This window comes from Grampus griseus (assembly GCF_964374135.1).
Source record: "Grampus griseus genome assembly, chromosome: 3".
NCBI classification, from domain to species: domain Eukaryota; kingdom Metazoa; phylum Chordata; class Mammalia; order Artiodactyla; family Delphinidae; genus Grampus; species Grampus griseus.
The window spans coordinates 129,689,491-129,703,826 of NC_139019.1; the positions used below are offsets into that span (position 1 = coordinate 129,689,491).

A 14,336-nucleotide genomic window follows, 5' to 3' on the forward strand; every position below is an offset into this window, starting at 1 on the left:
GCTTCTAAACATGAACACTGGTAGCTTCCCGTTTTCAACAAGAAACAAACCAGAAGCCTCTTCAATGCCACCTAGTAGTACCAAAATAGGTACACGTGCTTAGCTAACGCTCCCAGTCCCCTCCACGCCCCTCCCCCTGAGAAAATGCTGCCCAGCCCTAAAAGACTGCATAACCCTGGGCTAGTCCCTTCGGGCCTTTGGCCCTCATTTGTCCCCAGGCTACCCAGTGGAGAGGTGGCCTGACTAGGCGTGCCGAATTAGAGGATTTCCCTACAGCACTGAGTGTGTGTTTGACGTCCTGGGCGCCGAACCCCAAGCTCTGGGCCTCCGCAGGGCGCGGTCACCTCGCGGGTAAATCCGGAGGCTTAAATCATTAGAAGCTACAGTTTACAGAGCTCCAGGGAGGGCCCAAAGTACGACAAGCCCTTCTCCACGCCGAGATTGGCCCAGCCTTTTCTACATCTCCTGCGCAGCGCCTCCTCTTCCCTGCGGTTCACCTAGTCCACCCTCCAGACCTAATCCCGACTTCCGATTCTTCCCAGCGGAAGGGTCACCCAAGCCCCTTGGGTCCCCTTTCCTCTCTCCTTTTCTTTCCGCGCCGACCAAGCCAGTCCCAGTCTCCACAGTGGGGGGTCTCCGCCACCCTAAGCTCCTGACCACCTTGCAAGACCTGCCATCAGACCCCCATCACCTCTTCTGCACGTCTTGCCACGTTATCTGTCCCGATCGTCCCTCTGTCTTTCCCGCCACGACTGTCTTTCTATCCGATTTCTAACCCGCAGGTCTGCGGGTCCTCTGGCCGTGGTCCTTCCGTTTCACCCTGTCTGAACCTCTCATGACAGTTTCTCTATCCCCTTTAGGTCCCCCCTCACATGCCCCTCCGCGTATCTCTCCCTCTGCGTCCCCGCCCACGTCTGCACTTCTGTCCCCCGAAAGTGATCCTCCGTACCCGGAGTCGGGCCCTCCGTCCAGCCGGGACCCTGCTAACCATCCATTCCCGGGCCCGGAGAGTCTGCGGCCCGGTTCTCCTCCCTCACCCGGGGAACTCTTCCCTCTTCCACTTTCTCTACTTTGAACCCATCCCAGCAGAGTCCAGGAAGTAGCCAGGCGCCGGGGACTGGCGGCGATGGCGCCCAATGGGACGCGCCAGCGGCGGCGGCGGCCCCGCCCAGAGTGCGAACGCGGCCAATGGACGTGCGGAGGCGGGACTTCCGCTGTCCCGCGGAGGGCGGGGGAGCGAACTGTTGTGGTGCGGAGCGTTGGGCGGGCGGCGGCCGGGCGGCCCAGGGGCTGCCGCGGGACTCGGGGCGCAGCCGAGCGGCTGCAGGGGTGGGGCGGGCCGGACGCGCCCCGGGGCCCGGACGCCACGGGTTCGAGGCCGGGCCCCGCGCGGGGAGGCCGCGCCACCCCGGGGGAGCTGCCCGGCGGCGAGTTTGCCCGGCAGCCGAAATAAGGCGGGAGCCTGCGGGGGCCCTCGGAACCCCCTGCCAACCCGGGCCTGGAGTCCTCGGGGAGCGGCTGCTTCCTGGGACGCCCTCTCGGACGTCCCCGCCGAAGGGTAACGGTTAAGGGCCCCCGGCAGAAGGCGCCTCCGGGTGACTCCCGGCGGGGCCCTGCGAGCCGCAGGAGCCGACCCCGGGGCCGCGAGCGGGGAGGAAGGGGCTTGGCGGAGACGCGGGGCCGGAGACCGAAGGAGCGGGAGCGCGGCGGAGCGGAGCCGGGCCTCCCGGTCGCGGGGCAGGGCAGCGCCTCGGCTGCAGACGGACTCTGGGACCCTCGAGTGCGGGGGCCTCGGCAACCTGCCCCGCGGGGAGCGCGGCCGCGGAGTGGCCTACGGGGGACCCTCCCCCAGAGGGGCCGGCCCGGGGCGGGGAGATGAACGGCTTTAGCACAGAGGAGGACAGCCGGGAAGGGCCCCCCGCCGCCCCCGCCGCCGCCCCGGGCTACGGCCAGAGCTGCTGCCTCATCGAGGACGGCGAGCGCTGCGTCCGGCCCGCGGGCAACGCCTCCTTCAGCAAGAGGGTGCAGAAGAGCATCTCGCAGAAGAAACTCAAGCTGGACATCGACAAGAGCGTGAGTCCGCCCCCGCCCCCGTTTGGGCCCCCGCACCGGGCAGCTCTCGGGCCGCTGCCCCGGGCTGCGGGCGGGACTCGGGGGCCCTCCCCGCCCTGGGCCTCGCCGCCCTTTATCTGCAAACTGAGGAGTTGGGCTTGCAAAGGCCGCTCGGCGCTGGTGGGCTCTAACTAGGACTCTGCCCAAATCCGGGAGGTTAGCGGCGGGGGCTCCGAGGACCCTTTCTGCCTGGGAAGATTTGATACCAGTTTTTAGCTCATTTTATTGGTGCAGACATGGGAGCAGGAAGAGGTGGGTTCATTTGGTTCGCCCACGGAGGAGCAGGTATTAGGGAGGAGGTGATGAAGGGACCCAGCTCTTCTCCAACTTCTCCCTCCTTCTCGGATCCGTGTTATTCCTTCAGAAAAAGAAAGGTGGCAGTTACGTCCCTGTCTGGGGCGGCCTCAGCTTCTGCAGAGGGTCACCGAGCTCGCTGCTCAGCAGGCAGCTGTGGGGACCTGGGATTTTCAAGGATGTGGCAGAAATAAGACCAAGATCTGGTCTCGGGAGGTGGCTCTGGCAGTCGAAGTGACGGAAAGGAAGAAAATCCATTTTTATAGGGTTAATTTCTTTACAAATACCCAGGAGGTTGGAGGTGGGTAATTTAAATTTGAATAGAAAACTTTTCCTGTGTGATTTCACCACTTCTAGTTAACTATTCTAAAGATGGGCGTATTGTCAACCAGTTAAGAACTGTTTGTTTTGACATCTGTTGCTGCAAGCCTTAAGTGGCTGCCTGGTGATTAGGAATTGGAAGTTAGAGGGGTATTTAATATTCAGGTAGACCAGCTAGGAGATTAGGTGGTTAACATCCATTCTCTTTTAGGACCAAAATTTCTCCACTTTGAGGGGAAATCAGAGATTGCTTGTTAAACTGAAAGGGCACCCACTTCTCCATTTCTGATTTTACAACTGAAAATGAGGCCCAGAGATAGGAAGCGACAGTGCCAAAATCACACAGCACCTAAGAGGCTGGTTAATTTCTTGAATCCGTTGTCTGATTTACTTCCAAGCCCCATGCATAAGCCTTGATTAAGTGTTTAATAAGTAAAAAAAATTCTTCCCTGCCCTTCCTTCTACGCTCTTCACTCTCACCCCCATTTTTTTTAAGTTAACAATTATATTTGCAACTCTTGAATGGAAAGATGCTACTTTGAAGTGGTTGAGGGTGAGTTGATGGCTTTCTTAGTACACATCTCTATCAATGAATGAATAAATGAATAAAAGGAATTATCTAAGCAAACACTGTTGGCTAGACACTGTCGTGGCCTGGATTAGGACATGTATGGAAATGAAATGTTTAATTCTAAGACAGTAATGAATTCATCCTCATGGAAACACTGCCCACCTTCTGTTTAGGTTGTTGGGAGCCTTTACTTGAGCAGCTTATAATAATATTTTATAGTACTAAAAAAAAAAGAAATTCCCAGTTCTTTTAAACCCACCATCTGAACAATTGTGCTGCTGCAACTGAGGCTCCATTTTCCCAGTGACCCCACTGGAAAACCTGTGTTGGGCTATGTTGACCATTTGACACACGCTGTCTAGAAGAGAGGCAGCCTGAGCCTGGTACTAGAGTTCCCAAAAGGTAATGCTTCTGAAGGAGTAGGATTTCAAGGCAGAATCACTCACAATTTGTTTGAAGGTGGTGTTGTGGAGTCATTTCTTCTGAAAGGGATTCTATTTCATTCTCACAGGCTTGGGCAGGAATTCAGTTTTAAGTAACTGCTGTGTTACAAGAATTTTTAGCTGTTGCAGAAAGTGAAAAAGGAAAAAAAACACTAGAGCCTTTTCTACCACCCTCCTTTCTCCACCCCCAGTTCCCTAAAGGCCACTGGGCTCTGAAATTTCTGAAAACCAATATGTACTTGAAAACAGTTAAGGAGGAATAATGACTATTTATCTTGTAAAGGGGTCTAGCAGAGAACCTTTTTAAATAATAGCACCTTAAATCCTACTCATGCAGTTTAACTCCTTTCATGTAAACATTGGCAGTGTTCTGTGATTTATTAAGATATAACATGCTTTCAAACATCCCTCCAATTGACATATCTCTGCTTTTTTCTGGAGAAAAGTAGAAGTGGAGAATAGAGTAAGGAAAACATTGCAGGAGGAAAGGACATGTGCCAGGGGTTAGAAGGTCTGGATGACCTTGGCCGGGTCATTTCTCCACTCTAGGTGGCTTCAGGTTATCCCAATAGAAAATGAGATGGGAGCCAGGGGGCTTACACTGGTGACTGCTGAGTTGTCTTCCATCTAGGATTCCATTATTCTAGTGTCCTGACTTGAAATCTCCCAGCCACAGCTTTAGGAATCACGTCTGGGCCTGTTCTTTTTCCAAGTCTGTCGCTCTGTGAATTTGAGGAACAGCTTAGTCTCTCAGACCTTACATGTGAGACTAGCTAACATGAGGGCCAGCTTCCTGTGAGGTATGTAGGGTATGCTGTGAGTGTGCTTGCTTTCCTCATAAAAGCACATCCGGTAGTCTATACATCAGCTAGGTGAGCTTCTTTGGGACAGTGACACGTGCTGTGTCCGCAGGTCCTGTGACAGAGTTGAATCTGGCAAAGCTATTCCAATCTGTTGCCATATGTAAATGTGGCTTTTACTGGCCTAAGCTGCTTTTAGATGCGAGGGGGTGGCTGTGTTGATGCAGCAGCATTTATTGATTACCTGCTGTCTGCAAGACACCCTCACAATGTAAACTTAAAACTACTCATGACTCACTAATCCAACCACATGAAAGTGCTAATTCATCTGAATAAAAAACAGTTTTCATTGTTTTCTCCGTGAAAAGGCCTGAATTAATTACGCTGGTTTCCTATCAGCTTACTTTTATCTTTAAGCATTTGAGGAATAAACTCATTCAGAAGTCTCTCAAGAACATTTGCGCAACATCTGGTTCAGTGTCACCAACCCCAAGTCATTTACAGTCATCCTCCATTCAACCCTGCTAGTTATATTCTTAATAAGAACACATTCTTCACATCTTAGCTGCTGTTGCCGCCTTCACTTACTATTATAATAAGCCTCCAGCCTGCATTAGAAAAGCAGCAGTTGTATCCAGCTTCTTTTTGTTTAAAGTTTCTTATTTATGTATTTATATATTTTGGGCTGCGTTGGGTCTTCGTTGCTGCGCGCGGGCTTTCTCTAGTTGCGGTGAGCAGGGACTACTCTGTTGCCGTGCATGGACTTCTCATTATGGTGGCTTCTCTTGTTGCGGAGCACAGGCTTTAGGTGCACGGGCTTCAGTTGTTGCAGCACGCAGGCTCAGTAGTTGCGGCACGGGGGCCCTAGAGCGTGTGGGCTCAGTAGTTGCGGCACATAGGCTCAGTAATTGCGGCACATAGGCTCAGTAGTTGTGGCTCGTGGACTGTAGAGCGCAGGCTCAGTAGTTGTGGCACACGGGCTTAGTTGCTCCGTGGCATGTGGGATCTTCCCAGACCAGGGATCAAACCCGTGTCTCCTGTATTGGCAGGCGGATTCTTAACCACTGCGCCACCAGGGAAGTCCCCCAGCTTCTTTTATGTGGTTCCACCTTGTGAGAATTTCTGCACCTCTTTCCACTTCTCTTTGTGGATTAGATGTGTGGTGATGCAAGAATTATAAATAGATACACAGAAATAGTTTTTCAGAGGGTTGTCATCGTACAATAGTAACTGTTGTCAATGTAAAAATAGGCTGTCCCATCTACCATTACCACAGTGCCTTCTTTCCTGCTTTCCTGCTCCCGGGGCAGTGCATTCCAGCAAGGTATAAGTTCCTAACTCCTACAGGTCTGAAAATGTCACGTCTCTCCCTGCTTCAAAAACCTTGGGCGACCCTGTCTTGTTTGAAGGAAAGTCTAAGCTGTTCTCATGCCCCTGACCCCCAGATTTCTCCTGATGCTCCTGCACAGGCAGCCGCCTGCATCTAAGTGACATGGTCTCCTCAGGGCCTCTTCACTCACGCCTTCCATCGGCCTCATTTGAAACTTAAGTCGTGGCCTTTCCCATCTGGAATGCTTCCTGACTACCTGCAAATCCTCCCTTCTGGTCAGGGACCTCCACTCTAGCTCGCTCAGCCGCAGGGCCTTGCCCTTTGCTGTATCCATACCATTTGTTGTATTTATCATTCAGGGGGGACTTGGTTTATAACGCACTGCCCGGTGCGATATTAGCGTTCTCTTTGAGGGGTTCTCATTGTGCAATTCAGTAGGAAACTGGTGGAAATGATGGCTTGCATCTTGTTCTTCCTTGGTGTCTCCAATGCCTCGCAAGGGAGAAAAACCCCATAATTTGACAGATACCTGTTGCTGTTTCCATGGAATTGGCAACTCTGACTTTAATTTGCTTCCCAACAGGTAAGACACCTGTATATTTGCGATTTCCACAAAAATTTCATCCAGAGTGTACGAAATAAAAGGAAGAGGAAGACAAGTGACGATGGTGGAGATTCTCCTGAGCATGACACTGACATTCCTGAGGTAAAGGTCCAAAACTTTACCTTAAGAAAGCTGGGAGAATGGATTCTAACCTGATCCTTACCTCTGGCCTGGCCTAAGAAGTAATTTTAGTCTCCTCTTTGTTGCTGTGGTGTATTTGAAAAGTGACTAATAGAATCATAGTAATATGGAATCTGAGAGCTGAAAGCTTAGAAATCAACTGGTCTGACTGCCCCACAATTTTACAGACACTCAGAGTCACACACACAGTTTGGGAGCCCCAGTCCAGTGCCCTTTCCAGTAGGCTGTGCTGACTTTCTTCAAAAAAACCCTGCGAAATACCTAAATACAAGCACAATGTCAAGTTTTTAAAAACTTTGTTTTTGGCCTTAAAGTTAGAGACTGAGTGTATATGGATTGGGGGAAGTCATTTCCCCTCTGTTTTCTGGTCTACAAAATGAAGGTGTAAGTTGTCAGGTCACGCCAGCTCTGATTTTCTGTCACTCTCTGATTCCTGGTCCAGGCTTGTTCCCAAAGATCTATTCCAAGGTCAGTTACACTGGCCCAGGGTTTCTCAACCTGGCACTGTTGACATTTGGGGCAGATACTTCTTTGTGGTGGGGCTGTCCTGTGCGTCGTAGCATGTTCAGCAGCATCCCTGGCTTCTACCCACTAGGTGCCATGCACACCTAGTGTCTCCAGACATTGCAGGTGTCCTCTGGGGGGCAGGATCATCCCCTGCTGAGAACCGTCGCACTAGATGATGAGCCCTAGGCTTCTCAAACCAGAAGCCTGCCTTTCCTTCAAGGTGCCAGTGTCTATTAAGCAAGGCTACAGGGAGGAATATCGAATTTTCTTTCTATCTAAATTGTTTTCACTTAAGACTCAGCAAAAGAAGAACCGTTTATAATGTACACTGGATATTTGATGCATGAATATTTCATAAGGCAACCGCCTGTTAGCACTCAGAGTGAAAATGACTGTGTAGGAATAGAAAGAGTAGGCAGGCCTTTGTCTGCAGATGTGGAGGAAACCTTTGAAAATATGGCCCTTTCCCTCTGCCCCTTCCTGTGTCCCCTTTTCTAGCATTGGTTTACAGTATCTTTCTAATGCTTTTAGCATTTTTATTATTATTTTATGAAAATATGGATGTATTTACTTTCTAAATGCTTTTCACAAAAAAAAAAAAAAAGGTTTGAGGAATGTTTGAAAAGAAAGAAGGACTTTGGTCCCTCATATTGATCATTCATTTTGTTTTTAAGTGCTCTCCACCTGCCTGAAGCAAGAACATCTCTTTTAGAGGCAGGTAAAGGCAGCCCAACTTTCTGGGCCTTCAATATTTCATGACTGTGCAGCTTTCCTCTCTTCCTTTGTTAGAAAAAAAAGGGAGGGTCCTTTCCCCTCTGTTACCCAGTCATCTGCAGAGACCCTGACCCTAACCTGCTGATTTGTACATTTGCTACAGTAGCTTTGAGCTTTCTCTGGAAGGCTGTTAAGGATCCTAATACCCGAAGGCTGAGCCTAGGGGAGAACTATTTGAGAATACCAGTACTTCCCACTATCCTCCGTCATGCCCCTCTATCTACTCTGTGCCGAGCTCTGGCCTGTCTTCCTCCAGGATGTCTGTCTGCTTTTACCTTTGCTCTCCATGCCTGCTATGCCCTCTAGCATCAGCACCCCTGCAGAGCTCAACTTCACCATCTCATTTCTGGACCATTGCTGCAGCATCTCCCTCTGCTGTCCCTCCACCCCCAGTCAGGCTTCCCACAAACCACCACGGATCCATCTTCCTAGAACAGCGCCCTCCCATCTAGGTTCTCTCCTTCTGCTTGTCAAGACACGCTACCACCCAGTCTCACCTTTTAAACCCATCACGAGAGCCTCTGACCCCTAGCCCGTATGTCCTCTCATGGCTTTCCGAGCCCATGGCCTTCTCTCTCATTCCCTACTCTAGTTCTTTTCCTCACTGTCTCTCTAAACCCTGCCTCTCCTTAGCAGAAGCTTCACAACCTCCATCAGCCTTCTGGGACCACCCCTCCCCCGCCAGAACTCTGCTTCCACTGTTGTTTCTGTCCTTCCAGCCAGTTATTAGTCCTTGGTGGACCATTTCTAAGACTTCTTTGTAGTCTCTCCATCCCCACCCCTATCTAACGTAGTGCTAGGCACACAGTGGGCTCTCAGTGAGTCGTGGCTGGTCAGGTGATGGATAATGTGTTTCTCCTCTTCTCTCTAGGTTGATCTGTTCCAGCTGCAGGTGAACACTCTCCGACGTTATAAACGGCACTACAAATTGCAGACCAGACCAGGCTTCAATAAGGCCCAGTTAGCAGAAGTAGGTAGACAAAATTGCGCTCTAAAGAGGGAGAGCCAGCGTTGTGCTTCTGATGATGACCTTGATTCTCCATGTGTGTCTATACGTAATCCCTTCCATACCTCTGGAAGCAACTTCCTCTTTCCTCTTTTGCACAATTTAGAATCCCCCAGCTTTAGACCTAGAAAGGCCTGATTTCCATAAAAGAAACCAGGGCACAGAGAAAGGAAAGGACTTGCTTAAAACCATACAGCAAGTTGGTAGCTTGGAATCTCAAGAGTCCTGATTCTAAGTTCTGAGTGTTCTTTTGTTTGTTCATTTGTTTGAATCTTGTTTTGCAAGATTCTTTCTAGATATGTTCCATTCTGCACATGAGGTGTGTCTGATTAATCATCCCCAAACCTTTACTCATGTTCTGTAGGAGCTATTTTTCTTTCTTTGGTTGTTTTCCTTGAATTCTTCTACTCTGATGTTGGTAATGGAAGTATTTATTACAATGAACGGAGCCTAAGAACGTTTTCTCCTGCCCTGAGTCCCTAACACAGTTCCGGGCGTGGGATGGGGATGCGGGTGCTCCACTGGCCATTATTTTAATATACTGACAGCCCTGCCTTGATACTTCCGTCCTGTTGGCATTTGTGTGGGTACCCTCTCATCCTTCTTTTCTAAATGTGTTTTTCTGTCTATTGTAGAAAACTTGGGAAATGATGAAAAATGCCATCCTACTATTCAGAGACAACCACCCTGTAGTTTTCGTTCTCTGACTCCCTTTTTATCTGAACCAGTGCCCTCGGTCCATCCAGAGATTTCCTTATGGGGTCACATCCCTGTTGGTTTTTGGTCTTCCCTTTAGAGCTTTCTTGCCGATCCATCATTTTTCCTTAAACCTCTCCTTCACCAGCGTCCAGATAAACCACAGAAGCACACAAGCCTTTCCTACTTCAAGATAACATTACCCTAGCCAGTGTCCACCCCTGGTGGGAGGGGTGGGATGAGATGGGGCAAGAGGAGACCTGCATTCTCAGGGCTTGGAAATAAAGTATCAGGAATACATAGTAAATGATGAATTTTTCTTCAAATCTCGTGTCTTTCAAGAGACAGTTATGTACTATTTAGATGGTTTTTTGGGTGAGACACTTACATCTGTTCAATTGGGTATTTATTTGACACAATTTTAAAAGGACACTTTTCTGCCCAGTTCCTGGGCCTGAGAGCTTATGGTAGCAGCTGGTCAACCCTTGCAGTCCCAGTCTCTTGCTCCATGAGGATGACCTTGAGACTACGCCATGATGGACAGTTGGCTGCCACTGAAACAGAACTGCACCTTAGGAGTGTTGTGGAATAAAGTGTTGCTTTTGGAAGCCTGGAAACCAAATCACCTAAACCTGGGAAGAAAGGGCATTCTGCATCCTGCAGCGCTGCAGGAAGTTCTGCAGTAATCATAACCCCTTCCATAGCTCTGGGAGCAACTTGCTGTTCCCTCTTTCGCACAGCTTAGAATTTGTGGCCCTCGTGGTTCACGTGGTTTAATGGACTCTGGTTTTCCTCCCCATGTAGACTGTCAGCCGACACTTCAGGAACATACCCGTGAATGAAAAGGAGACGCTCGCTTACTTCATCTACATGGTGAAGAGTAACAAGAGTAGACTGGACCAGAAATCAGAGGGCGGCAAGCAGCTTGAGTGATGATGAAGCACATCTTCAAGAAATGAAGTATAGTGCTTAATGCACAGGTGATATCTGCTACATTTAAGCCCGTAAAGACTGTTAAATTTTATTGTAAATAAAAAAGTTTGAATGATGAATACTGTAAATCTTTTCGGTCAGGAGGATTATATTCTCATGATTCAGCATGTTTATACACAGACTTTAAGGCAACTACTGGACTAAAAAAAGAAAAAACAAGATCGGAAAAAGAATGAAAGAAAAACAATGTATTGCCACATTCAGCAAAGCATTAAGTCCGTTCTACTGGAAATGTGGGATGACAGATATTTTGGTAGTCATCTTGTAATTCCATGCTGCCACATGTGAGGTGTAGCCCTGGACCAGCAGCGAGGTATGGCTTGGCGGGGAGGTACATGAGCAGACCCGTCTGCTGGGGACATAGGCGCCCCTCTTTGTTGCAGGCTTTGTCGCTTATCAGCAAATCCATTTGACACTGGTCCCTCGCCAGCTTTGTGCTTTGCACACAGTAGGCACTCAGTCAGGATTTGCTGGTTAATCCAGCTGTCACTAACAGTGCCAGCCTTGTGCTTCCCACCTCCAGGTATTGAGGCCTCTGCCGTTTCTGTTGCTCACCACTTAACTTCCGGAGTGTGAGGAAATCCTGACGCACCAACAGGATATTTCAGGTCAGACGAGAACTTCAGGGCAATCTCATGTGCCAGGCTGTATCTGTGGAGGTTCCAAAAACACTGAGGCAGAGCCCCTCCCGGGAGCCACGGCTCTTTGTTCACCCCTTCATGCTTCATGGTCAAGTTATGTATTGTGACTTCAGCCATTCTCCTGTGCCAGAAATGCTTTGACAAATGAAGATATTTAGTGGCGTGGGGCTCATGTTCTCAGAAGTACTAATCCTTAATTCACAACCACAAGAAAGCTGCCACGGACCATGTGGTTCCTGCTCCAAAGTCCAGCTCTGGGATAGAAAGTCTGACCAGCTTTGACCTCCTTGGAGGTCAGCAGCAAATCATGGGTTTGAGCAACACAGGTCAGTGCCATCCGATGTTCATTTTTGTGAGCAATTTGCCTCTCCTTTAGGGGGGACGATTGCTAAAGTTTTTTAAGTATTAACAATTACCTGATTTTTTTTATGTTCAAAAACTCAGATTCCTCTATCTAATTATATCAGAGCCAAAGTATCCTTTGAAAACAAAGCTTTATATCCAAAAGTATGCTTTTGCAAAATTTTCTAGTCAGTGTGTTGGGGGGCAGAGGGTGTGGACAGGGAGTGGGAAGGAAAGAGAAGAAAGGACTTGAATTCTAATTTCTGACCATCTTGACATATATTGTGGTCAAAGGTATCACTTTCTTACTCAGTTTTCATTCTGAGTTCTTTCTTAAGCCTTAAAAAATAAAAGCAGGGCTTCCCTGGTGGCGCAGTGGTTGAGAGTCCGCCTGCCGATGCAGGGGACGCGGGTTCGTGCCCCGGTCCGGGAAGATCCCACATGCCGCGGAGCGCCTGGGCCCGTGAGCCATGGCCGCTGAGCCTGCGCGTCCGGAGCGGGTGCTCCGCAACGGGAGAGGCCACAACAGTGAGAGGCCCGCGTACGGCAAAAAATAAATAAATAAAATAAAATAAAATAAAAGCAGCAGTGGACAGCCTGGCCTGGCGGAGCATTTTAGTGACTCACTGACGGCTTAATCTGAGCATCCACGCAGAGAAGTCAGAACAACCCCACCCCCTGGCCCCCAAGCATGGTGGTGGAGTGGCCAAAGGTCTCAGTTCCGTGGAGCATGCATTCCGTGGACGGGGACAGGGCCACCACTCTCACTAAATAAAACGATGTGTGTTCGCTGTAGCCAAGGTTTCACCAGTGTTCACGATGCATGTCTAGCAGATTGCAGCCTTTTGAAATATGTATAAATGAATGTACATAGAGCATACTCTAGACTATGAAGGGATCTTATTTTCATACACCTGGGCACGTGAGGGTGCTCTCTGCGTGTTTTTAGTTGTGCAGGTTCAATAGGTATTTAGAGTGTCTCGCTACTCACAGCTGAAGGCTGTTGATGTGTGAGCATCAGGAAGGCTCTAAAGTATGTGGCTTATGTCGGTGTTTTTCCTGAGAAGCTGAGTTAGAAAGGCTTTGAAGGTGTCAAACACCAAACCCCCTTTGTCAAGGGGAGTGTTTTCTCATCAGGCTGGAGTTTGGGGACAGGTGGGGTTAAGGCGTTGGTAACCTGCTCTCTGGAAATGTCCACATCTTATTGAGAAAAAAAGTGTGTCTTTCTGATGTTTGAACCAGAATTGTGGATGTGTAGGTCTTGTCACTGTTTCTTCAATAGCAGATCTGTGTTCCCAGTTGAGAGACAGCAGTACGCTTCTATACAAGAAGCTGTGGTGTTAGGCTCCGTCTGTTCAAGTGTGTCTGTAAGAGTGCTTTCATTCCCACGTGAAGCCTGGGGAAACTTTCCCCTCTCAGCCAGATGCTGTGCATACTCGAGTCCCAAGCCGTCTTTCCTCTAAGGAGAGGTCCTTTGGAAAGTGGAGGTTATGGGTGTCTTAACTGTTGAAAGCATGTCAGGTGAGAGAGAAGACAGAGCTCTCTGAACTTATATTTTCCTTGTGTGCAGAAATCTATTCTTTCATCAGACCACTAAGCCACTTGCCTTAGCCTCTTCTGCAGTCTCCCAAGGCTTGATCTGGGGCAGGAGACTTCTGCCTGTCAGAGGTGGCCGACCCTCCAAAGCAACCGGATCTGGCTTTGGGGAGCAGTGGGGCTTGGGGAAAGCAGCCCTCATCGTGGCTGCCTGTTTTTTATACCACCTGTCAAGGACTCGTGTGTCTCTCCACCTGTAATGTTGCAACATTGCCTTCTCTCCTCTTGGTGCTCCTGGGCAAAACTGGAATGTGCAATCCAGAACTGGCACTGTCTTAAACAGCACAGCTCCTGCCTCAGTTTCCAGCCTGCTGTGATTCTTTCATAGGCCCTGAAGGGTGTCACATGGAATTGTCAACATCTTGCCATTTGTGTTGCTTCATTTTAAGGATTTTAAAAAACAAACGGACAAACTTCTTATTTCAACGAACAAACCCTTAGGTTGGCAACATCATGTGAAAACAATCATAGCTGAATCCCTTGAAAGATTGCAACCAAAGGATTCAAGACCGCTGGTGTAAAAGGAAGAGGAATTTCATTTATGTGATACAGCCGCCAAGTTGTTAGACGTTCCTGTCATAGCTAAATAGTCACATCTAGTCTTCCAGAGAGCAGATATTAATAATTGTTTGCAGCTGGAATGTTGCATCTAACCTTGGCATTTCAGCTGTTTATTTTGTGGGGACTTTTTTGTTAATATCCTGGAGGGCACCTGCCTGGTAGAAAGGAGAAAGTAGGAGAGGGAAGTTACTCAGAGGCCCGACCATGGATCCCAGAGTTGTTGCTGCACAGAAATCATCCGAAGGCTCCCAGTCATTACCATGACAAGATCCAGAAGTTGGGAAAGGACCTTTAAGTCATCCAGTCCAGCCTCCCCATAGGTGCTGGCATTCTGCCTACAACCGTCCCACCAAGGTTTGAGCAGTCTGGGCTTAAACACCTCTGAGGACAGAGAACTCACTACCTCCTGGGGAAGGCTGTTCTATCTTTGTAAACCTCTGGCTTTTCTATGTTCTCTGGAATTTCCATCTTAGTCTCTGCCTAATGGGGGCCAAGTTAGTTGGCCAAGGACCTAATTGCTGCACTGTCCCAGGGCATAGTGTTTGTCTCTGGGGAAGGAGCAGCTAGCATATAGACACTCTGGTGTCCTGGCTGTCCTTCCCCC

General features: G+C 49.1%; 1 protein-coding gene across 1 annotated transcript; it reads left to right on the forward strand.

Annotated features, from left to right (window-relative positions):
* The first annotated feature begins 1,222 nt into the window (after positions 1 to 1,222).
* SAP30L (SAP30 like) lies at positions 1,223 to 10,651 on the forward strand. The gene is made up of 4 exons (XM_082652604.1): positions 1,223 to 2,073; positions 6,455 to 6,577; positions 8,769 to 8,867; positions 10,404 to 10,651. Exons 1-4 carry the CDS (start codon positions 1,876 to 1,878, stop codon positions 10,530 to 10,532), a joined length of 549 nt encoding a protein of 182 aa, XP_082508730.1. The 5' UTR covers positions 1,223 to 1,875; the 3' UTR covers positions 10,533 to 10,651.
* Positions 10,652 to 14,336: the final 3,685 nt, after the last annotated feature.

Excerpts from the sequence above, each read along its gene's own strand:
- SAP30L (XM_082652604.1), top strand. The coding sequence starts at position 1,876 with ATGAACGGCTTTAGCACAGAGGAGGACAGCCGGGAAGGGCCCCCCGCC. Across the intron at positions 2,074-6,454 it reads AGCTGGACATCGACAAGAGC|GTAAGACACCTGTATATTTG; the intron begins GTGAGTCCGCCC and ends GCTTCCCAACAG. Across the intron at positions 8,868-10,403 it reads ATAAGGCCCAGTTAGCAGAA|ACTGTCAGCCGACACTTCAG; the intron begins GTAGGTAGACAA and ends CTCCCCATGTAG.